A 24,235-nucleotide genomic window follows, 5' to 3' on the forward strand; every position below is an offset into this window, starting at 1 on the left:
AATATAAAAGGCATTATGATGGTGTATCTAGGATTTGAACTCCCAATATTTGTAGTGAACCCTGTAATACCTAGTCCCTGTTTTATTTATAGGTTTTACTGGGCCCAGGGGAGACAGGGGCCCGAACGGTCTACCTGGACTGCAGGGACACCCAGGCCTTACGGGAAAATCCGGTGCTCCGGGAGCGGCAGGACTGAAGGGCCTGCCTGGTGACGTTTTAGGAGCAGCAGCAGGTTCCCGAGGGGATGTCGGGCTCCCTGGCTTCCCAGGGTTGAAAGGCGTGCCGGGAGATCAAGGAGTACCGGGAGCTAGAGGTAACAGCTATTTCAAATAAAGAAATGTTTGAGTAAGAGTGTGATATAAATTAAGCCAAATTTTGGAGATGTGAGAGTAGTAAGAGACAGTGTTAGGATGCGTTGGAAGTACTGATGACCCCAGCATCAAGTCCCAGTGCCTGATGATCTCCCAGCCCTTCCCCATCTACCTCAGCTGTTACCAGTATGCCTGGGTCCTCCAAACACCTTCTGGAGATCCATTGCTTAAGGCCAGCATTCCTTCACATTACATTACAGCAAATCAGCTACAACTGGATACCAAAGAACCAGATTTTTGCTCATCTTTGTTGTGTTCAGATGTGCTGTTAATTTTTCCCCACTGTAGTTAGGGGAGTGGTGATATAGTTATTACCCTGACTTTTAACTTACATACTGCATAATATGGAGATTGTTTCCCATGCCAGGCGACGTTTGGATAAGACATGACTTCGCAGGATAGCACATTGCACTAATGCAGAATTTGTAAATTTTAACTAAGAGGTCATAGTGTTTAGTAAATGTTAATAAGCCATTTTACCTGGTCAGTCTTTGGGCGCTCAGAAACAAGAAAAAGATAACATTATATACTTATTCATAACTTTTTAGGGTGTTCATTTTATTTCACTATTTCACAGAGCTAAAAAAAAAACACACTAAACTCCTTATAGAAAACAGAGAGAACCATAGTTTATGTACAAAATCTGACTTTGTCACTCAGAATTCTGTGGAGGACTCTCAAAAGCATATGTGAAATAAGCATCCCCTGATACAGAGTTTCAGTAGCATTTGAACACAGAGTTAAATTTAGGACTGCTGATTACCCCCTTGCCCTGTTGCAGAAGTGAGAAAGGAGTAGTAATTGTGTGACTAGCTCAAAGCAAGGAGGTATATCACAGGAACCTGTTTTGTAGACTCTTCTCATTACTTTCAATACAATTTAAAAAAGAGCAGCATCATATTACATGAGTTATTTGAAGTGAGGAGAGCTGGTTTCACCTTCAGTAGAGCCCTAGAGTGAAGGAAAGAGATGAAGGCAGTTCTGTGGCACTTGACAAGTTTGAGAAAAGGCACAGAACATCGCTAACACCTCTGAAAAGGGGAAGAATTAAAGGTAAAACATGGATTGAAAAGGGGAAAAAAAATTTGTGTGACTTTGTACCTTCTCTCTAAGCATTTCTGTAAAACTAAGTTTTTTAGTAAGAACGAAAAATAAGTGCAGCAAAAAGAAAAAGCATTACTAGTTTCTCTGTTCCTGATTTATTTTACAGTTCTGACAGAATGGCTCCAAAAAAAGCACATGAAAATTTTAATTATTCATACTGATTTTTAGTTTTATACGAAGTGGCTAGTGATTCCTTCGTATCATCTATGCCACTTAAACTACTGTCTCCTCAGAACAGAGAGCTAAAGCCTGTATTCTGTTGTTGAGAAAATTCACCTTATGTGACCTCAGTTACAAAGCACCTTAACTGCAGTCAAGCCAGTGCACCTACACTGATGTAAAACCTGAATAAAGAGAAACAGATCCACTTGGCATGGATTTTAAAGTGTCGTGTACTTTTGAGGTCTCTTACACTGTCGCTTCTCCAATCTGAATGCAAAGCAGGCATTACCTTTTAAATCTTGACACCTCCTTTGCTTTTACATCATAGAGCTGTAAATTTTCACCCAGTGCACTAAGTCATGTAGAATCAGGGCCTTTTTGCTTAGGTGTTTGTATGAATCTTGTAACAATGCCGTGTGATGACCTTACTTGAAAATTCGTGCATAATGCAAAACCACAACCCACCATCTGCCTTAAATGGTTGTATTCCTGCCTATCACATTTTAGAAAAGATACAGAGCATTATTTCAGTGGTTCAGTCAGCTGCCTGATTTGATTCTTACAAAGACGTATGTGATAAAGAGAGAGATCAGGAATTGCAGAATTACTGGGGTAAAAATGGAAGAGAACTGCTCTGTCTATATCCACCTGGTGCAAATTGTTTCCATTCATTTGAAAGAGCCAGTCAAACTTTCCAATGCAAATACTGAGATCATTACTGGTAATGTCGATTATTTTAAAACTAATGAGCAGTCTTTTAATTTGCTTTTCCTGTTCTCACTGAATTTTCAAAGGAAATACATACCCTGTGAAAGACTAGTGTATACGCAGAAGTTATGTGTAATAATAAGCTCTCTAGATATTTATGCTCTCTAATGCATGATTATGGCATTTTAGGAGCAGATGGTAACCCAGGTTTGCCAGGACCCAAAGGAGATCCAGGGCCACAAGGTCTCCCCGGTTTGATGGGATTGCCAGGAACACCAGGAACACATGGATTCCCAGGCCCACCAGGAAACCGTGGGCCAGATGGCAGGCCTGGCTCTCAAGGACCTGTGGGTGAGGAACGATTGCTGTCCTGTGTCACTCGTCCTGCTGGTTCCCTGTGGCAGGGCAACTGTATGGTTTCTGCAGCAGAAAGTTAAGCCTGGGGTTGTGGCAGATACCACACTTTAATTCCCAGCCAGGGAAATGACAGCAATGGTGCAGACACTGTGATTGCAAATTGTGCTGGTATCACAGGTGAGAAGCAAGGGTGATGACGGTCCTCACTGGCAGAGCTGCTGCTTTTCCTTCTATAGCCACCCACCAAGCCAGGTTAGAACTTGCTGATGGCAGACTGGGAGGAGGGAGCTACCGAATGGGAGTAGTCTTATGGAAAAGGGGATTAATTCTTAAATTAAAGAGGAGAGGAAGATCCTTCCTGGGAGTGGGTACAGAGCCAAGCTGGTAGAGAGACTGGTTTGCTTTGATGAGCTGTTTTGTCTTTATAATCATTTCTGTGGTTCTTTGCCGAAAACAATCCTAATTTTCCCCCCTCAACATGAAGCTGGTAGGATAGCAGTTTTCTCTCTCTTGAGCTACCTTGTATGGAATCATCATGTATGTCCAAACGCTTTTTAATCTCCCTGTTTACATGGCAGGTCCACCTGGTGCTAGAGGAGAAGATGGTGAGCAAGGTTTTCCTGGCCCTGTGGGCCTCAAAGGTCTGTCTGGTGACAAAGGTGAAACAGGTTACCCGGGATTACAAGGTATACGTGGTGTGACTGGTCCCCCTGGCATAAGTGGAATGGATGGCTTTCCAGGAGATAAAGGTGAGCTCTGGATGGCTGCTTTGAAAACAGTTGCTTATTCATACCAGTAGACAGATCTGCAGTATTTACTCCCTTACTTAAAGCTAGTCACATAGGAAAACCATAGGCATAGAACACCTTGGCAAGTTCGTAACTCATGATAATAAAGGAAACAGAAAAAAGTTGCTTAAAGCTGTTCTGTACTGAGATGAACAGGACACATTCTCTACTGGGCTACATCTGTTTAAAACAGAAGAATTAGGGTCATGTGCCTAATATATTCCAGAATCACTGGCTGTTTACGCCTGTGTTGTGCTTGTCAAAATGCTGGCCTGTGACATGCAGCCCTATTTAGAAGAGCAATGGCTGTCTTATTTCTCCTTTTGAAAAATACAGTCTTTTTTCACTCTCCAGAAATTTTTCCCTTGTCCCAGTCACACTAGCTTTTAATGAAATAAAAGAGATGTTTCCCCAAACCTTTGCATTAAGTTTTTTAATGCTAGCAGTTGTGTAGTGAGCAATGCCAGACACAAGACCTTGATGTTGACTTTTACCAGGATACCAGTCTCACTTATAGAGAAGGTGAGATTCTCACTTGCCAGCCACAAAAACATTATGTATAATGCAAGCTGTCTACATCACACAGGGAGTTTCAACAGGATTGAACTCCATGTGAAGCCAAGTTAAACACAAAGGTGGGGTGCGTGCCTAAAAGTGCACGTTGCAATTTCATCAGTTGGAAAGATAGGACTTTTTTCCTAGGACAACTCTGGAGTACTGATCAGGTCTCACTTGTGAGGAATGATGAACTATTTGTTGGAATGACCCATGGAAAACAGCATCCTCTTGCTCAGAAAAGAGGAGTACAGGAATTTTTGGTGAAAGAGAGCCAGCCAGACTTAGACCCATGATTTGTATCTCCACATGTAGAAGAATGGGTAGACTGAAAACATTGCTTGGAACTAGGTCCCTTTTTCTAGCTTATCTGTAGGAGAGGGAGGGGTTCAGCTGATCTTTCAGAAGAAGACACAAAGTTCTGGTCATCTCCACAACATCTCCTCTTGGCCATTTGAGGCAGTCTAGTGAACCCCGGCTCTTCTTTACCTGTCAGAGAGCTTGGGTGCCTGATGTAGAGCTGCAGATTGCCCCAGGCATCAAGGCACCCAGCCATAGGTACCGCTACACAAGTTTTCGTACCATTCTAGTCACGCGTTGCTGGTTCACATTTACTTAGTTCGCAGAAATCTGAGTGAAGTAACAACTCTGTTCCCCATCTTTCTTTAAAGGCTTGAGAGGTTCACCTGGCATTGATGGTTTCAAAGGCATGACAGGCCTCAAAGGAAGACCAGGCATCAAGGGAATCAAAGGAGAATTTGGCCCGTTTGGGGCTCGGGGCGATAAAGGCTCACAGGGTGCACGTGGCTTTAAAGGTATTTGTTTATGGATGATACCACTGTGTTTGCTTTTCACATTTGGAGAACTATTTTACAAGGACACAAAGACAAAGACGACACATTTTTCACTTGATAAATTTAGCTCAGACATTCCTCTACCTATTTCACACATGGGCCTCTGGCCAAGAGGCCTGGATTTTAGGCTCAGGGAAAAGTTACTTCTCTGTGAATCTTTACACATTTAAGGTTGGAGACAGACATTTCATTATTCAGCTGAGCTCAAAGAGTGGCACCTCTGGGCTTGTGCAGAACTAACAGAGCCTTTTCCCAGGAAGTGTAAGGTGTTTGGGGGGAAAAGATTAAGATTTTGCTTCAGTTACCCTGTAAAGAAACTGAAATATTCAGAAAACCAAGCAATTAAGTAGTTAAAAGTCAGAAATGTATCAGTTGATATCATCACCGGTGAAATGAAAGCTAACTCAGTCCTCTTTTCTTTGCATAACATTATGTCTAAATACACGATTCACCACAAGGCCAAAATGTTATTTCTAGGGACCCTGAGACAGGTAATTAAGAAAAGTGGTCTGCAATTCAAAGGTTGCGAGACAGTGCTCCCAGTAATTCAGGGGAGGTCTGAGCAAAAGGCATGTGTGAAATCACCCACTGCGAAGAAAACTGCAAATACACTTCTTGGTGAAGAAGTATAAGAATATAAGTGCATGTTCATAGGAGACAAGTCTGGATGGCTGGCCTGTCTCTACATCCCATAAAGAACTAGTAACAGTCATACAGTCTGTTTGGGTCCTTTGTTCAGGATATTATTTACTGATGTCACCAGTAACCTTCAAATTGAGACCAGGAAAAAATAATTGGTAACAAATCCAAACACTTTCTTTCAGCCAAGGCGTGCTTTGGCTGAGAGTTGCCCTTTCACTGGAGCTAACCCACTTTTCTGTGCTTTCTCCAGTGTGTGTTTGGGTTTTTTATAAACACATGATACCTAACTAATCTGCTGAGAGGTAAATCAGCTATCACATAGGAATCAGGGTCCAGCTCCCCAGGACTGTATGTACGAAAGTTTAACTCAGTTTTCACGTTATCTTAAGCTTTACTGTTCTGCTGACATGTTGTATTGGCACAGGTAACTTTTTATGTAAGTGGATTTTCCATAGCTTGTGCAAGATTATCTGTTAATCCTTTTTTGCTAAATTCACTCTTCTGTTCACTTCCTACACAGCGCCGCTGACTAGCTTTTTGTAACATGGTTGGGTATTTTACCCTGTAGGTGACCGTGGGGATCAAGGCCCCCCGGGAGAACCCCCAAAGCTCAAGCCCAGCATGATGATGGAAGTTAAAGGTGAAAAAGGAGATGTTGGAGAAAGGGGCACAAAGGGATTCTTTGGCTTAAAAGGTCAGTGGTCACAGCAAAACAAAGCAAAGCACATTCAGGACTATCGATCAGTGACTTTTCTCAGTTACCATATTAAATATTCCCTGCTGATTGTACCACTACACTGCAGGCCCCCCAGCAAAGTCTCTCGTAGCTGCGCTTCACAGAGCCACCCCCAAGAAAAGCTTTGCAGGGTTATGTCACGTGGGTGCTCTGCCCTTTTGTACTTGTACATCATGGTGCCACGTTTCAAGAAGGCTGCTAGCAGGAAAATTTCTTACATACAGGCAACTGCAAGTCAGCCTTCCCAGGTTTAACAGTTTAAATCATCATTATTTTTCTTCTTCCCTGCCTGCAGGTAGCAAGGGAATGCCAGGCATTCCTGGAAAGACCGGAACTCCAGGGTCCCCTGGGCATCCCAGCTATGTGGCAGGTGTGAAAGGGGACATCGGAGCGAAAGGGGTGACAGGTCTGAAAGGATATCCTGGCCCAGCTGGCTCTCCTGGCATCAGAGGCTTCCCTGGCAGCACGGGAGGCAGGGTGAGTTCATGCCCATGAGGGAATAAGGGTGTCCTTGTGCTGGCATTCAGCTTCTCTAGGGAGTGGCATTTACCCCTTGAAATTGTGCTGAACAGCTACAATGCAAAGATTAATATGCAATAAAAATTGAATAAATAAATCAAATTTTTGCTTGATCCTCCGATGTTCATTAAGCAGAATGCTTTCTTTTCTTATTGGGAGGCATTCAAATTTCACGTGTCCGTTTTTCGCCAATGAGGACCAAACAGTTCCTTCTAGATCCTTGGTCTTGTTGCCATAGCTGTTCATAAAAATTATTCTCAACACTGGGTTTACTCTTCCCTTTCTCGCAGAACTGATGGTACCACTGCCAAAAACCACTCACTGTCCCTCATCTAACAGTAAAAGAGTTTAAGAATCTCAGTTCTTAGAGGGTAATTCACCATGATTCACTTTGGCTGCAAAATAAGTTACACGAGAAGAAATAAACTCTTACAAAAGGCCTAACAGTAGACTAACAGACATCATTTATTTAAGAGAGCCAAAAACTATGCTCCTTTCTCAGGTAGCTTTGCCCTTAGATTTTAATAGGACTTTTTCCTAATCAAAATCAAGGACTGCAGGACTGTTGTGGTTTAACCCCATCTGGCAACTAAGCACCGCACAACCACTTGCTCACTCCCCCTGTAGTGGGATGGGGGAAGAGAACTGGAAGGTTAAAAGTGAGAAAACTTGTGGGTTGAGGTAATTTGAATTAATAATGGAAATAAAATAAAAAAATAACAATAATAAATGCAATGAAAAGGAAAATAACAAGAAACAAAACCAAGAAAGACAAGTGATGCAAATGAAAACAATTGCTCACCAACAACCAACCGATGCGCAGCCAGCCCCTGAGCAGCGGTCCCCCGGGCAACCTTCGCCCTGCTCACTGGTGGGGTGGGGTGGAGTGAGGAGCAGAAAACACCTTGACACTGTGTAAGCACTGCTCAGCAGTAACAAAAACATCTCTGTTTTATCAACACTGTTTCCAGCGCAAATCCAGAGCATGGCCCCATACTACTATGAAGAAAATTAACTCTACCTCAGCCAAAACCAGCACAAGGACTCAGTACCCATATATGTGCATGTAATAGGATGTTCTCAATTTCATACTTCAGTCTTGGTAAACATAACTTGTCCCTTGGTTTGTACTGGTTTGGTTTAACTCATTTAAGCCAAATGACTCTATAAAGTACTATGGAAACTCAAAAATGGTAAATTTAATAGCCTTTTTTCAGTATTTCGAAACAGTGCTGCTCATTAACTAACACCTGTTTTCAATTATATGACAGGGAGAAAAGGGTGTTCCAGGAATTTCAGGTCATTTTGGTACACCTGGCTCACACGGTGAAATAGGTGAGTTTTTTCTCTTATCTGAGCACTCTTTGTATTCATTACCCATCAAATGCTCAGCATTAAGTTCTGAAGAGTCTTAGGGGTCTTCAGTCTTAAAGAGTCTTCTTACAGTCTGACAGAATGATATTGTAGTTGTGGGAAGCTATGAAAAGGTTAGTACCTTTTCAGGTTAATTTCATGCAAGGTGTACTGTCCATGGATACATCCACCCATGGTAGGGTGGGTGGTTGTTCTGGAGACTTTTATGTTTTCCTTTCTTTAACTTATTCCTGTTTTATTCTTTAAAGATGATAATTGCTGAATTTTGTTTCGTAAGTTGCAATTTCTTTGAAACGACAGGAAATACTGTTTAAAGTAAAGCTTGATTGCTCATGTGTTCATTTTTGCTTTAAATAGGTGACCGAGGAGATACTGTAAACTTACCAGGAATGCCAGGCCTTAAAGGGGAAACTGGTGTGCCAGGCTTAACAGGTATTAATTTCACAGTTGCTCTGCATGTATTACTTTTCACATACTAAAGTCCACAGAGGAAAGGAGGGGGAGCCTACCATGGGCTTTTGATGACTGTTGAGCCTGTGTTTTCATGACAGCTCCTGAAGAGGTTCATCTTTTCTTTATTGAAATAAGTATGTGCTGTGTTTACCTCTTCAACTGAAGGTACAGTTACAGCAGCAAACATCACATGCAACTCTGATAAACATTTCTTTGTAATTTTTTGCCATTGATGTCAAAAGGACCAGTATTGGGCCATGATTATGGAAGATGGGATAGCAGAGTCAGGTTGATTTTGGATTGGGCTGGTTAGGTAATGTATTAAAATTTCCTGCACATGCAGTACGCTTGAACATCAGTGTCATATTCCACATAATTTGGGGAGTGCTTTTAAAAATAAATTTAATGATGGTTTGGCCATCATGTTGTGGAAAACTTCATTCTCACAGATTATGCAAGCACCTTGACTAAAAGAATGTCTTTATGTGTCAAGACCAGGACCCATTCAGTAGCCAAGTTCACGTTATGCTTGTTAGCTTAGGGTCATATAGAGATTATTAAAAGAATATACTGGTTTTGTGGTTTCCCAGGCACAAGAGGAAGCACAGGACAAAAAGGCGAAGGCGGTGATCCTGGTTTCCCTGGCATTGAAGGCCTCAAGGGCACACAGGGTGTCCCGGGCTCTGTGGGACAGAAAGGTAAAATATTCTTTTTAATGCTTCAAAGAATAAAACTGTTTAAGAAGAGAAAGAAAAATCTCTTCTCCCTCAAAAGAAAGTCATTAGGTTTTTTATATATGTTGAACATTCTGTAAGTTGGTAAAGAGTAGTGAAAAGGATGTGGAACTCGGAGTAGAACTTACTAAGAGGAAATTTCAAAAGCCTAATTCTGCTTCATACCAGTTTTATAGTGATCTTTTTATAGTGATCATGTGTCCAGTCAAAGTGTTGTAATGCTGACATACTCAGGTATTCTAATGCTGTCTCAATACTACATGGAAGTGGGCTTTTCAGTGCTCTTTTCTGCCATAAATTAAGTCAATATCCCCCAGAACCCAGTGATGAAGCCTTTGAGCCAGGCTTGTTGGCCAGCTGTGCAAGAGTACTAGGGATCTGAACTCTGGCTAGATCATGAACCCAGGGCTTAAGAACACATCTTATTGCAGGAGGATCATGAAGATGCTCTTTCAGAACAGTTGCTCCACATTTTTTACGTAATTATAGGTCTTAGAAGCTCCAGCCAAGACTGGAGTAGTTTTGGTAGGTACCTCACAGGGAAACAGTTTTTGTAAGACCAGCGGTCCAGTCAGAAAGGAAAAACAGATGTGGCAGAAAAGGAAACTGAGGTACACATAAATGAAATTGCTTATTGTAACCGGCAATAGAAGTAAAATTATCATTTTAATAGGAGGATCCCACTGTATTTCGGAGCTTGTCAGAAACCTGAGGTGTTTAATTAATTGTTCTGTTACACTTTGCCTCTCCTGCCTTTGTTCTCCTTAACTTTCTCCCACTTGGATGAGCAGTGCAGTGTCATACAATGACATTAGGAGGGGAAAGCCTTCATTTTGCTACCTGGGAGAACGAAGGTAGCACAAGTCTGTGTTTTGGGCTATTGGTTTTAAGGACACTCATTAGCAATGATTCATCATTGTCGCACAGGTTTGCCGGGACTGGTTGGCCCCCCGGGGCAGCAAGGAAGCCCTGGGACACCTGGATTTCAAGGTGAAAAGGGAACTCCCGGCTGGCCTGGATTACCAGGACAAGCAGGTATTCATACAGCTTCAACTATTAAGTCACTTCCACGTGAGCACTTGCTATTGTTCTTTTGGGGTGAAGAAGAAAGGGGGCTTTTTGCAGTTCAGAGTGGCAGAGGTCCCTCTAGTAAATATTTATTCCTCTTCCTCATGAAGTCCAGGTGTGTTAACTGATTTATGATCAGTTGCTTTCTGATTTATGGCTTCTGAAGGACTGATCTCCACTGAGCTCACTTTAACTGCTGATGACCTCCCTCAACCAGGAAAACAGTTTTCAGGAAACTTTTTTCTTTTTTTGTGACAGCTGAGAAGAAAAAACAAAAAACAAAAAAAAAATGCAGCAAGGTAGTGATATACAGTATTAGACTATTATAATGTGGCATTAGATAGCAAACAATATATTTGTCCTACATCATCACCAAAAACTGAGAACTGGTCCAATTTCTGGTTTTAAGGATAAATGACTCTCAGAGAATTCTGCTATCAAAATACAGGTGATAGCTTAAAATGAAGCTGTTTGTATCACAGGATACAGAATCTCATTGGTTGCCACCTAATTCCTTAATATATTAAGTAAGCAGAATTTTTCTACAGTACGGCCAGAAATTGCCCCGCTTTTAGTAAGATTCATCTGTCTGAATCTCCATCAAATCTAAGCCAATGCAGTTATGAAGGCTGCCTTTATAGACAGTAAAGACAGAGCCAGACAATTATTTTTGTGAGGTTGAATTGTCCTCCAGAGCTCTGGCCATTGATTGGAGATATCTGTCTAGCTTAAACATTATGCTTAACACTTTGACAGGTACAAATAGGTGGCATAAATTTTACCTGTAGCAGCAGCAGCAGCTATTAGACATTTTGTTAGGGTTTTGTTGGCTTTTTTAAATGACACAGAGTCAATTTCTTCTGAAGAAAGCTTCGTCATAATCACATTTAGAGCTTGCAATTATGCCTTAATTATCTTGGTTTGAAGATTTCGGAAAACTAAATGGTTATTAAAAAAATTGTGGTAGTGAGACTGGAACTAACAGCATGCTACCAGACTGATCGGAGCTATTAAAAATCTCATAGGGAGTTTATTGGACAATAAAAAAATTTGCCAATCACAAAAACATGGTGTGGTGTATTTCATAAGCTTATTGTATTAATTAACTTATGAATTCATTTGCATATAATACACAATATTTTAACACAGAATAGTGTTTATTCAAGCATTTGAATTTTTTGCCTAGGAATACATATAGACTCATAGAAACTATTAGGATAATAATTAATGCAATTTTAAAACAGGCTTGCCTGGCTTAAGAGGAATCAGCGGACTGCATGGTTTACCAGGCACTAAGGGCTTACCAGGATCGCCAGGTGAGTGAGTCTCTTATTCTGCCTGTTCACAGGCACACCATTGCGTTGGCTACGAGTTTGGTCAGTGAGATCTTTGCAATGTGACTTTAACTGTGTCACCCAAAACCCATTAGGAATGGGAGGAATTTGCTTTGCTATTATGGGCTCTGGCAAACAACTTCACACAATATATGCTGCCACACAGATGGATTAGAAAACAACTTGAAATTGTAATGTCTTTCCTCTTACAAAATTGAAGCTTCGAGGCCTTTTTTCCCCATAATGAGCCATTACAGACTCATGTATTAAGTAAATACACATGCTCTATACGTCTATGTTAGCATGCTGGTACATTGTTATGCACGGAAACATTTCAGCTTTTGTCTTAATTTTGAACAACTCCACAACAGGTCCAGATGGCTATGGCTCTGCAGGTTTCCCAGGTGCAGTGGGTGACAAAGGGGAAGCAGGAGAGCCAAGCAGAGTGGAAGGCAGTCAAGGACCTCCGGGTCAGAAGGGAGACAGAGGTGTTCCAGGTTTGTATTCCAGAGAAGAAGATCTACCTATTATTTGTTTCAGCTGTGGGTGTCATAGATGTCACAAAATGCAGTATAGTGTAGACAGTTGTGTAGGAGAGTTCATGCTGTGGGGAAGGTCACTCTTTGGTGCTGCAGCTCTGCCAGCCCTTGCTCAGAAACTGTGGTGTGTATTGCCCAGTGCGGGGCAAGCCAGCCCCTCCAGGACAGCCTGGGTCCTTCCCCATGGTAGCAGAATCTTGTACCACCCGGTTTGCTCAGCAAGCTACAAATGCCAGTCACTACTCTCAGCCATCAGCTCCCAAAATATTTCTAATGAGGCTCCAGTTACATAAACTATGGCTTTTCTTTCTTTCTTTTTGTTGCAGATCTGTCAATGTTCACTTTTCTTCTGAAAGCCTCATTGTCCATCAATGTGTAATTGTCCCACTGATTCCTCCTGGGCTCTATTCCCATGCACCCTGCTTTACTCATACCATCACCCCTCGTGTAATGTAAGCATACAGCCTTCTGGCTCAAACCCACCTTGTTGTAGTGGGCTACACTTATCTCAGTATGGCTCACCACCGGTTATTCTTCCATCAGGGAGCAACCAGACTGATCTTATGGATGAATCAACTAATTTCAGGGGTTTTTTTTAAAGTCTGCCAAAATTTGGCTCTGAAAGGATTAAGAACTAACATAGATATAAAATCTTACTGCCTTTGCCTACTTGGTTCAATGGCTCATTCCTGTTCTTCTGTGTTATGCTTTGTTGTTACTAACATGCTGTGCCACCTCAAACACCATTCAGAGATCAATAATTAAGCACTGGAAGAAACAGCTATTTCACTTATTCATGTTTGTTTGTCAGAATTAAATATTACAGATTTTTTTCAAAGTATAAACAAAAGGGTTTTTGTGGCTTCCTGACAACTTGAATCTACCTAAAAGAATAATCTGTCATTGGTGGGCCAGATTTTTGGCCATTTAGTAATTTTCATCTATAGAGAATTTCTTGGATTGAAACTTTTGGTTTTAACTGACCCCCCAAAATACCCTAAGTGTTTGTGACCCCTGAGTCTGCAGGACAGTGAAGAACAAAGCTGCTTTCTTGTCTGCTTCAATATACCTAGAATATTTTGAATACTTCCTATCTTGAAATAATATTTTACCTGGCAGACGCAAGACCATTAGCATTCCACACAGTGAGATGTAATTAGCTATCCAGAGAGCTTTGGCACAGAACTAGTATTTGGTTCTTTTAAGAAAAACCTCCACAACACCATCTGAAAAAATAAAGCAAAAATCAGTGGGTACTGCAGGTGTTTTCCATTTTGAAAATACAATTCCTTAGTCTAAGGTGAGTCCTTATGATTGCAGTTGTGTATTTTCCTTGCAGCACTTCTTTCTTCTCTTCCTTTCAGGAGTCCAAGGCCCTTCTGGCATTCCTGGGCAGGAAGGATTTCCAGGGCCTCCTGGGATTTCAAATATATCAGGATACCCTGGTGATAAAGGCTCCCCAGGTCTAGACGGAGTGCCAGGTAATTCGTGGCTTGTTCCCCTCAGACAACAATAAAAGATTAAGTACAAGGTTGTGCCCTCAGACAACTATAGAAGAGTAAGTACTGAGTTAGCAGCAGCATTGATACTTCTGTCTTGATTTAGTAAAATTATCCCTATTAAACGCCACACTAAAATGTATGAATAATTGTTGGACAGAACTAATGGTACATAAGATAATAGGGACAGACCTCTTAAAAGCAAAGGGCAGTTCCTTCAGGTTGTCCTGATGGAAGGGTTTGATTTACATGCAAATAACAGATTTGATCAACCAGAATTCTCTAACAACTTTCAGATGCATTATGCTAATCGACTACTTCCAAATCAGAGGTCTGTGGCAGACTTGCAAGTCTACAGAATATTTTCTTAATCACTTACAAAATTTTCCTGTGTAAAATTACCATGCAAACTAAGTTACAGTGGAAAGTATTAGTTCATCTCTCTAAAAGTCCATGCTATGAGCCTGCCTTTCTCAAACATATGAAACAGCCACTCTGTGTGTCTCAGTATTTAAAGGCTGATACACCTGCTGCTCATTGGACTGCACAATCATTTCAAACTGTAGTGCCACTGTGAAGAGCTTATAGCAGAAGTTGCAAGTGTCCCACTATCATCTTTATGTGGTGCATGGAAATTTTTACGTAAATGCGGCAAAAACTTACAACAGGCAAACCAGTTGAAAACCAACAAAATACCTGCCTTTCCAAATGGAAAAAGAACGTTAGTTGGCCTGACTCTGCATACTGATTCCCACTCCCCAGGCAGTCATTGGATTAAAAGATAAAAATAGAAGCAGCCAGGAGAGTGAGAACAGGAACACCACCTCCCAGCACAAATGGTGAGACAGGCATGGCTTACTCTTACTTTACCACATGCATCTTGCATTTGTATCCACATGTGATCCAGCTTCAACAGGCACCATGAGAGATGCCCCACTCAAACCCCTTGTTAGTAAGTCACTCTCTCCTCGGAAACAAGGTCCAAATGTCTTCTTAGGCAGAAGAGGTAACTGAAGAGAAACCTGCCAGGTTTAGCTTCAGGCAGTATGTAATTCTGGAAAAAGAAGCTGTTCCCATAATTCCCAAGACAGCATGAAGTAGTTATTTGTATCCAGATGTTCAGCCGAAGCACTAAGATACACAGAACAGTAAGTCCTTGGCTTATTTACCACCTGGCACTGAGTCAGGTACTCCCTGCTCTCCGATTTCTCTCTAGTTACTTGGACAATTTAGGATGAAGCAGGGAGGCAGCTACTGAAGTGGAGCATTTGCTGGGGAAGGAACAGCTCATTGAAGGTTCTATCTCAGCAGGCACCCCACTTCTGAAATCTTGCTTGAGATGACACTGTGCTTTGTGGGAGCTTTCATGCTCTAATTCCTCTGCCACCGCAGCAGAAGGGTATGCCAGCCTGAAAGCAGGAGTAGGAGTGCTGAGTAAGCCTATTGGGGAACTATGCATTATCTCCCTGCTTAAATTAAGGAAATAAAACCTGATGCGATACAATTAAATAGCACTGTTATTTTCCGCTGTGCCCAAGTCATAAGTATAAACAGACTGCAACCTGTATGTGCTCTAAACAGGCTACCCAGGACTACAGGGGCAGCCTGGAACACCAGCTCCACCAGGAAGCAAAGGAGAAAGTGGACAAATAGGTGTGAGTGGACAAACTGGCCCAAAAGGAAGCAGAGGTGATCCTGGATCAGCAGGGAGACCTGGCATTCCCGGGTACCCTGGACCTAAAGGTAAGGATAGGAGACACTGACCTTGGCCAGAGGCAGGGGAACCTCCTATACTACAGCAGCTTTAGTAACACGACTTTTGCACTCACTTGATCTGTGTTGAAATGCAATAATGCCACCTGTCATTTTTCATTAAAGGTCAAAAGGGCGAACAAGGTGTCATCGGCTTTATGGGCACAGTAGGATTTCCAGGTGATTTGGGACCTATCGGACCCAAAGGGGATAGAGGAGTAACTGGTAAGTGCAGTCGGATGTGTGACTCGTTTCTGAACTACTCATTTTGCACCTCCACAGAGCTGATCTAGCTGGCTCTGCTTTGAGCAGGGGTCCTCTCCAACCTGCGTGACTTTGTGACCCCTGGCAAATTCCAGCGGTATTTAACATGGGTAGTCAACTTTCTGTCTTTATGAATTTATTTTGTATGGAGTGCCAACTCCAAAATCAGAGCTATTTTCAGGATTTAAAAAAAAAAAAAGAATTCCTGATCTAAACAAATCCTCCAGACTAGACATACTGGATATTTAAAAATATCTTTAAAATCCTTCACTCTGTCTATGCCATCATGTATTTGTGTCTGTCAAAGCCCACCAAAAGATGTTGCCACACCTCAGAGAGCCGTTGGCTGTTTTGGGGGGAACTTCCCAGCTTCCTGTGTCATAAATGAAGGAGCAGTAGCATCATGCTTATCTGTGTGCTATCCAAGAGAAGACAATCACCATACTCACACATGTTCCCCCAGTATAATAAATACAGCTGCTATACCCAGGGCGATGAGCTGCAGACCACAGTCCCTCTCTTACATAAGCAGCCAAGTAACAGCAACATATCTGTAGTTGAAAGCACATTCAGGAAAATAAAGGGTTGCTGGTTTTTTTTAATCAAACTATCTCATCTTGCTTCTAATCACAGGCTTTCAGGGTCCTCCAGGCTCTCCTGGGCTGCCCCCTCATCCTCCAAGGCTGGTTGCTGAGCAAGGTTCACCAGGACCCCGTGGAAATATAGGACCTCAAGGAAGCCCAGGAGATATGGGACCTCAGGGTCCACCAGGTGATCCAGGTAGGAATTGCACAGTCAGAGTGAAAGCTCAGTTTCCCTTAGCAGAGTGAGGCTGCCACAGCACTGCTTTGGCTCTCTTCCACTTTGAATTCTGTAGGTCAGAAAGGAAAGTCAAATTTTGGTCTTTCAGAGCTAGGGCTTGGCTTTCCTCCTCCCCCGAGCATTCAGAACATAAGCAAAACAGGAGAATACTTTGACAAGACTCACATAGCCAAAGCAACACCAGATATGGATCTTACTTAAATCAAGACTGAATGTCTTTGGTGGAAAAGTGCACATCCTTGGGGGCATGCTATCAACCCAGGGAATGTAGCACTAGTGATGTGTGGACCCCATGCAGCGCACCTCTTGCTACAAACCTCATCACAGGTGCATGGTGGTAGCAAAAGTGAAAGATTAGGGCTGTGTGGTCATGTAATCTTGATCCCAGCAACTTTTTCCAATGAAGCCAGTGCTCTTTGCCTGAGCAAGAACCTCAGCATCTTGCCTTTAGTGTAAATTGGTAAACCTGGCAGATAGGACCAAACATACGGAACATGTGAACAAAGGGGGTAGCACATTGATATCTCTGCAATCACTGTGCTTATAACCATTGTTGGTGCAAGGTTTCAGGGGCTCACCTGGAGAGCCAGGACTCCAGGGCAGAGATGGCATTCCAGCTCCCCCTGGCTCCAGAGGTGAACAAGGAGCAACAGGGTTTCAGGGTCCAGTGGGATTTGAAGGTAAGAGATGTCACACAGCACTTCCTTCCCTCTTTCCTGCTTCACTCCATAAATTGTTCTGTAGTTAGTACATCACTGGATGGGGAGGAGGGGAGGAGAGAGGAAGTTTCTGTTTTCACAGCTTTTTCACAAGGGACAACTAACTAACTTGTAACAGTTACCTTAAAGCACTATTTTTGGGATACGTTTCCATAGGTGTAGATGTCAGTCCGCTCTTGAGCATGCTTATTTTGATGTGAGTGTATTTGTATATTGGTTTCCTCTCAAGTATTTCAGCCTAGTGTTTTGCTAACAGCTACATTTGCGGAAATGAATGGCTGAGTAGGTGGTCTTTGGATAGATGATGTTTAAGGGAATGTGTTTGTAAAAGAAATAGCTGTGCACTTATCCAATCAAAGAGCAGAATGATTACTATCTTAATTGGCTAAGTACACAGAGAAAAAGGTTATTTGCAGAGCATAGTTTTAACTGTATGAAGCAAATGCAACCTATTAAAAAACCATTGGTTAATCTTAGACTAAGAAAACGTTTTAAAGGAAAAATGCTCATCTGTATTGCACAAAGTATGTTCAAATTCATCGTAACTTTGTATGTGCCTTTCTGTGGCTCTGATAGTGCCTGATCCAGCACCAATCTACTTCAAAAGCAACTGCTGTAATCCTAGAACTACAGCTCTTTTAACAATAACTTACCATAAGAAGAGGCATCATGCAATTAAGCTTAGTTCATCAGCAGCCTAGCTGGAATATCAAGTAGCATCAGACTATTTGTGGGAGCACAAACGTAAGTTGTATTATTTTTTCCCCTGGCTTTCTAAGGTCAGCGAGGCCGCCCCGGTAGCCCCGGGCTGCCAGGCATGCCGGGTCGCAGCATTAGCATGGGCTACCTGCTGGTGAAACACAGCCAGTCCGACCAAGAGCCAATGTGCCCAGTTGGCATGAACAAACTCTGGAGTGGATACAGCTTACTGTACTTCGAAGGACAAGAGAAAGCACACAACCAGGATCTAGGTATGTGCAGGTGTTGCTAGCAGCAGCCTCGATTCCATCTGGATGAAAATCATCCTCAATTCTCTGGATGAAACGAACAAAAATAAATAAATACACAGAGCTTAAGAGACAGGCGGGACTTTAGTGAATGGGCTTAGGAAACACCAAAATGAGAAGATAAAAACTGTATGTCTGCATAAAGTGCCCCTGAGAGAGCTCCTGCATATCATTAGTGTTGTTCAAGGGGACCTGTAAAGCCAGGAAAACATTCTGGGCTGCAGGGTTTTACTGACACGTGTTTGGGAAGGAGCAGGAAACTGAAAGCATGCATTGTCTTCTGTAAGAATGATTGCCATAATGTCTTCTTTTTTTTTTTTCTTCTTCTTCTCTTTTAACAGGGCTGGCTGGCTCATGTTTGGCTCGTTTTAGTACTATGCCATTCCTCTACTGTAACCCTGGGGATATTTGTTATTATGCAAGTCGAAATGATAAATCCTACTGGCTCTCAACTACAGCACCTCTTCCAATGATGCCTGTGGCAGAAGACGAGATTAGGCCATATATCAGCCGCTGCTCCGTTTGTGAGGCCCCAGCTGTGGCAATTGCTGTCCATAGCCAAGAAGCTTCTATTCCTCACTGCCCTGAAGGCTGGCGCAGTTTGTGGATCGGATATTCCTTCCTTATGGTATTTGTTCTCCGGTGTCACGTTTTGTGTGGCGCTGGGTTTTAAGTTTGAGCCTTAGATACTAGGAATGCTGCTCTGTTTTAGAGCCAGCAACACCAAAACCATGCATCGTTCCAGAGAACGAGGGAACTACAAAACTAGTTTCTAGGATAAGCAGAAGAGGAGAAACAAAATTTCTGTGAATTGCAGAGAAAATTGCCTCTTGTCAGAATAGCATCTGGAGTCCTTACTTGATGTACAAAATAGTGCCTCAGAGTGAGCAGAACACAGGGACAGCTGTGGATTAACAAATAAAATTGCACTGAGATACGACAGTAGCCTACAAAGCATTTTCGCAGCTAGATTGGGAGGTACTTATGTACATCACTATTAAGAAGCTAATCTGGAGAGAAAAGAAAAACCAAACAACAAAACACTTCCCCTTCTTTCGGAAACTTAAAATCACTGGTGTTTGGTTGAAGACTTAGAAGCCAAAGTATTTCACCTAGGCTGGAAAGAGAGACAGCCTCCTGTTGTTTTTAAAATTAAACTTCATTGTTGTAACTCAAATGCCAACAAGAACTGAGCTGTATAAGCCATGGGATATAGGATCTCTTAGCTCTTGTGATCTTAAAATTAGGAACTGGGATGTTACAGAAAAGCTTAGCATTAGGTGTGCCATGGAAGACCTAATGAAGGGCCTGACCTGCTTTTCTTGCAAGAGTGTACAGAGGGATCGTGTCAGTGCTGAAGGGCTTAACATGGTAAAGAGCAGATAGAATGTCAGTGAATGATCTGACAGATGCTTCTTTTTCTGACTTGCTTGATGCACATGAGAGTCAAAACCTGCAACAGTATGCCCATGTTTTTAACTTACTGAAGACTGGACTGAATGCTCAAGTAAATGGTGTTGGGGAAAATAATAGGATTTCTCTGGCAGAAAACATCATAGAAGAACAGTCATCAATCTTACCTGCAAACCATTTGTTTGTCAAAAGCCAAAACCTTAATTTTTTCAGAAAAAAACATAAAGGGAAATCTGATAGTTTTCATTTAGTTACAGAGAAAAAAAAAGGTTTTGAGAAGGCTGGTTGAATTTTTGACGAGCCCTATGTTTGACCTTTCTTCTGCTTCTATAAAAAGCCCTGATACCAATCTCATAGTTACTTCACAAGAATGCCAAGGATTAGTTAAATGTTTGCAAAGCCCCATGTAAACACTGAGCATTGTTAAGAGCGAAGTTGTCACCTCAGCAGGAACTTTGTGCCAGGACAGAGTCTGCCAGCACTAAGGAACACACAGTGAGAAGAGTTCACATTTTCCCAGCTAGCATTTAGAGCAAATTAAGTGTTTGGTGTATGCATTTTTGCTTCTTAGGCAACTGTGGAAGAAGTGCAGCACACTTGTGGCTATCTCAGAGTACACATTGCTTTACTTCCTTGGCTTAAATTTGTCACCTCCTTCCCCTGAGTAAGGTACAATCATGAAGGCAGTCACCATGGCCTCCTGCCCAAACAGCCGCAGAAGTCACTAAGAGTTCCTGTAGCAAGGGCACTCCACTAACATGCATCTCATAGAGTGGCACAAGCGTTGCAGAAGGAAAAAAGGCCTGACCTATACAAGAAGAGACATTATAGGCGTACCGTTGGAGCTCGTACACTGAGCGCAGGAATGCCAGTGTTCATCCCAAGACTGTCAGGCAGGTCTGCTCCCAAGCCCGGGCTCAAACAGCAAGTGCGGTTCCAGCTCCAGCTGCAAAGGCCTCAAAGCTGTAATAGTTTACGCTGCTTCCTACTGACTTTGTTCTTGTGGAGGGATGCTAGAACAGGTTTGCTCCTGAACTTCATACCTTAGCAAATTCTGCAAATTTGTAAAACAGCTGGTAGGCTGCAGGTGGGGGGGGGGGGAAGCTGTTATTTTGTTGGTTGGTTTTTTTAAACAACTATCTAAACCTCAGCAACATGTAACGCCAGCCGGAGATCAAGAGTCCCTCCTTCTGTTAAAAGGTGGACACTTCTGTTACTCATTTATACAAACACAATGGGCCTCTCACAGCATAATCCAAGCCGGTTACAGCTTACACTTTTATAGCATGTTGTTTATTAAAACATAGGCAGGCAAACATATTGGGTGTGCCCAGACTTCTTCCTACATTTGCAAAACTATTTAGCAACTTTATTTTCCAGCTGCTTTCTTTTATACTTCAAATTCCTTCCGTTTTTAACAGAAAATTAAACGGCTTCACTTAAAAATGCAGCTGTACAGCTCTTAAAGGGACAGAGGTAATGCCTGCTTTGTTAGCCATGCTTTTGACAGAAGAAAAGTAACATTCTGATCATTACCACAGTATGTGTCAAAGGTAACAGCTGAGTGGTGTAAAGATGCATGATTTTGGTGTAATTTGCTATCAAAGAATGTGCCATAGAGGGAACTAGTTATTGTATAGAAGCTAATTTTGTTTCCACACTGCTCCTCACGTGCGATGCAGAGTAAGATAGACTTCATAATTAGGGAAATTCAAGTTAAGTATATGGTAGAAAGTTCTCAGTGAGGGAAATCAGAGGAACAGGTTGCCCAGAGAGGCTGTGGAAACTCCATCCTCTGAGTTACTAACAACTCAAGAGTGCCTTGGGGTAACCAAGGGCAACTTAGGATTCAGCCCTGCTTTGAGCATGGAACTGGCTGAAGTAACCTCCAGTGGGCCCTTCCCACCTAAATGATTCTCCAATTCTAAGACTTCCAGCAGTGAAAATCTTAACTATAGAAAAGGTGTTTGTCAGAAGATTTTAAAGTGGCATCAACATATGAGCTAGCTCCTTCATATAGCTAAAGCATAGCCCAACCCCTAAGCCTTACAGAGTCGCAGGATTAACTGGCTGTCTGCTCTGGAGATGAGAATTGGGAGCAATTCTAGTGCTTTTCCTCTTTCCCACATATAAGGTTTAGACAGCATTGCCTGAGGTTGTACTCTGAACGCTCCTCTCCTTGTCTCATTTAGCACACTGCTGCTGGTGATGAAGGTGGAGGACAGTCACTGGTTTCTCCTGGAAGCTGCCTGGAAGATTTCAGAGCGACTCCTTTCATCGAATGCAACGGCGCACGCGGAACCTGTCACTACTTTGCAAATAAATACAGCTTCTGGCTCACTACAATCGACCAGCCCTTTCAAAGCAAGCCTTCAGCAGATACACTCAAGGCAGGACTCATCCGAAGCCATATCAGCAGATGTCAAGTCTGTATGAAAAATTTATAGAAGTCTTACACAGTATAAGGAACCTGCTTATCATGTAGTTCTTATACAGTGGAACCTTCTATGATGGTTAGACATTTGAATAAATCATGTTGGTGCTTTTTTTAACTTATTACCTCAAAAGCTGAATGAAAAGTTAATTTTTTACAATGTCTGTAAAAGCAAATTAAGTGTAACACAAATTAAGTCTAACACACATCTAGTGCTGTGTTGTCCTACTATACAGTATATATACACATTTTTGCTAGTCTTAACATTACATCATTTGCCACATGATACAAATACTCGCAGTTTTGAAACACCCAAAAAACTGCAGTAATGAATGGTTACCTTGATCAGATACCCACCACATTTACGTAAAGAGAATATATGTATCTTTTCTATTTACTGTATTTTTCACAACACTAAACACTAACAGCTGCAGTTCTGTAAATTAACACAGGGTGATCAAAGTGCTAAACCCTTGCAAAACACTGAAAATATACTCTGGGAAGTGCTTATGTCCAGCATTGAAACCCAACTTTGATTTTAGTATTTTATGCTTGGGCATTTCAAACACACCTAAAACAATCATCTTTTTATGGTATTCGTTTTTTTCAAGCCTCACCATGCTTTAGCACTTAACCACTGGCAATAGCAGAGAAACCCACAGGCCTCCTCAAAATAGTGACCACAAAATTCAACTCTTCCTATTTTGATTAAAAGACTATATGATGAAGATCAGCATTTTATTTTACAGGCTTGATGATTTTATTCTAGATATACCCCAGGCCAAAGGATCACTACAAAGGTCTCTTGCTCCACTGTGTTGTGGACGTTCAGCTGGGTCACACCACCCACACAGCAGCAGCACTGATTGGCTTTTGCATTGCAGCTTTTCCCTTCTGATACCAAGCCACTCATCACAAACAGTTTTTAACCACTTCTTGTTGGAGCAGCTATTGCACATGTTAGGTTTTGCAGGAGGACATACTGTTTGATAATACATGACCTGCAAACGCAGAACTTCCTGACCTGCCAGTTGTCCATCTGAAGGCGTGCTGTCCTGGCAGCTGGGGACACGTGGCAATGGGATGGCCACCATTCCAACTTGTACACAGCCATCCTTGCAAAAGCAAAGAGGAAGGAAGCAAGGCATTTATTTGGCACCATCTTTCCCAAAGGGAACTAGGTTACTGCATGCCAGGCTTGATAAGTGGCCAGAACAGCTAGCTCTTTCCTTCTGTAGAAAGAAGCAATTTAGCCCCAAGTTGTCAGTCACCACTGCAAGGGAGGGATCAGCTGCAAATTTCCAAATTTTACATAGTGTGATTATTTATTGGAATTCTTAAAACTGAAATCAAAGAGACTTTTATACCAATGACAGCTGATTTTTCAACAGTTCACCTCACTCCCGCTCGAGGTGCTTCTTGGCTTCTGTAATTACATTCCATCCTCACTGTATCATAAATAAAACCTGTTTTTTTCTACACCTTGTTCACTGATGATTTCCATTTTGTAAACAGTGGCTTTCTATACAGTACATGTGGACTGCTCCGTTGAATTACTTTGTCTGCACCTAAGGAATTAGAAAAGCACTACCCGAAAACTCCTTCCACTCAAATTCAAACTCTTCAACCAGGAATACAGTTGTTTATTTCGTGGCCCTTAAAAAGATTCAAGAGGGAAGCTCCGTTTCTAAAATTGCTTGTTTAAGCTGAACTATAAATAACCATAATGAGCTTGAAATCAGCTCTCTGGCCATGCTGGAGCTCTGAAAGGCAGCCCTCAAACAAATTAATCACACTAGTATTTGTTTCAGCTAAATAAAACAGAACTGAAAACACTGCAGTCAACACAAGCCAAATCTATTCCATGTTCACCAATTCTTTTAAATGGCTGTAACAAACATCCAAGAATCAGCAACTTACCTCTTCCAGGTGCTGATAGACGTCAGTGGTCATGGGACGATCACGCAGTTACCACTTGTGATTTTTACAGCACGCAACTCTGGCAATACAGCATATTCAGTGTTTT

At 42.0% G+C, this 24,235-nt stretch overlaps 1 protein-coding gene across 1 annotated transcript in view; it reads left to right on the plus strand.

The window, feature by feature from the left end:
• Window positions 1-23,688, plus strand: part of COL4A2 (collagen type IV alpha 2 chain) — a 149,553-nt gene extending 125,865 nt beyond the window's left edge. The window contains exons 29-48 of the mRNA XM_056327320.1: window positions 93-314; window positions 2,536-2,697; window positions 3,282-3,452; window positions 4,718-4,861; window positions 6,111-6,236; window positions 6,574-6,755; window positions 8,069-8,132; window positions 8,529-8,603; window positions 9,215-9,322; window positions 10,286-10,393; window positions 11,671-11,742; window positions 12,132-12,257; window positions 13,664-13,780; window positions 15,380-15,541; window positions 15,677-15,775; window positions 16,448-16,594; window positions 17,200-17,316; window positions 18,135-18,326; window positions 18,704-18,990; window positions 21,968-23,688. Coding sequence (XP_056183295.1) covers window positions 93-314; window positions 2,536-2,697; window positions 3,282-3,452; window positions 4,718-4,861; window positions 6,111-6,236; window positions 6,574-6,755; window positions 8,069-8,132; window positions 8,529-8,603; window positions 9,215-9,322; window positions 10,286-10,393; window positions 11,671-11,742; window positions 12,132-12,257; window positions 13,664-13,780; window positions 15,380-15,541; window positions 15,677-15,775; window positions 16,448-16,594; window positions 17,200-17,316; window positions 18,135-18,326; window positions 18,704-18,990; window positions 21,968-22,222 — 2,936 coding nt within the window. The 3' untranslated portion in view covers window positions 22,223-23,688. The remainder of the gene's footprint in view (window positions 1-92; window positions 315-2,535; window positions 2,698-3,281; window positions 3,453-4,717; window positions 4,862-6,110; window positions 6,237-6,573; window positions 6,756-8,068; window positions 8,133-8,528; window positions 8,604-9,214; window positions 9,323-10,285; window positions 10,394-11,670; window positions 11,743-12,131; window positions 12,258-13,663; window positions 13,781-15,379; window positions 15,542-15,676; window positions 15,776-16,447; window positions 16,595-17,199; window positions 17,317-18,134; window positions 18,327-18,703; window positions 18,991-21,967) is intronic.
• The last annotated feature ends 547 nt before the right edge of the window (window positions 23,689-24,235 follow it).

This window comes from Falco biarmicus, chromosome 2, assembly GCF_023638135.1.
Source record: "Falco biarmicus isolate bFalBia1 chromosome 2, bFalBia1.pri, whole genome shotgun sequence".
Taxonomy (NCBI): domain Eukaryota; kingdom Metazoa; phylum Chordata; class Aves; order Falconiformes; family Falconidae; genus Falco; species Falco biarmicus.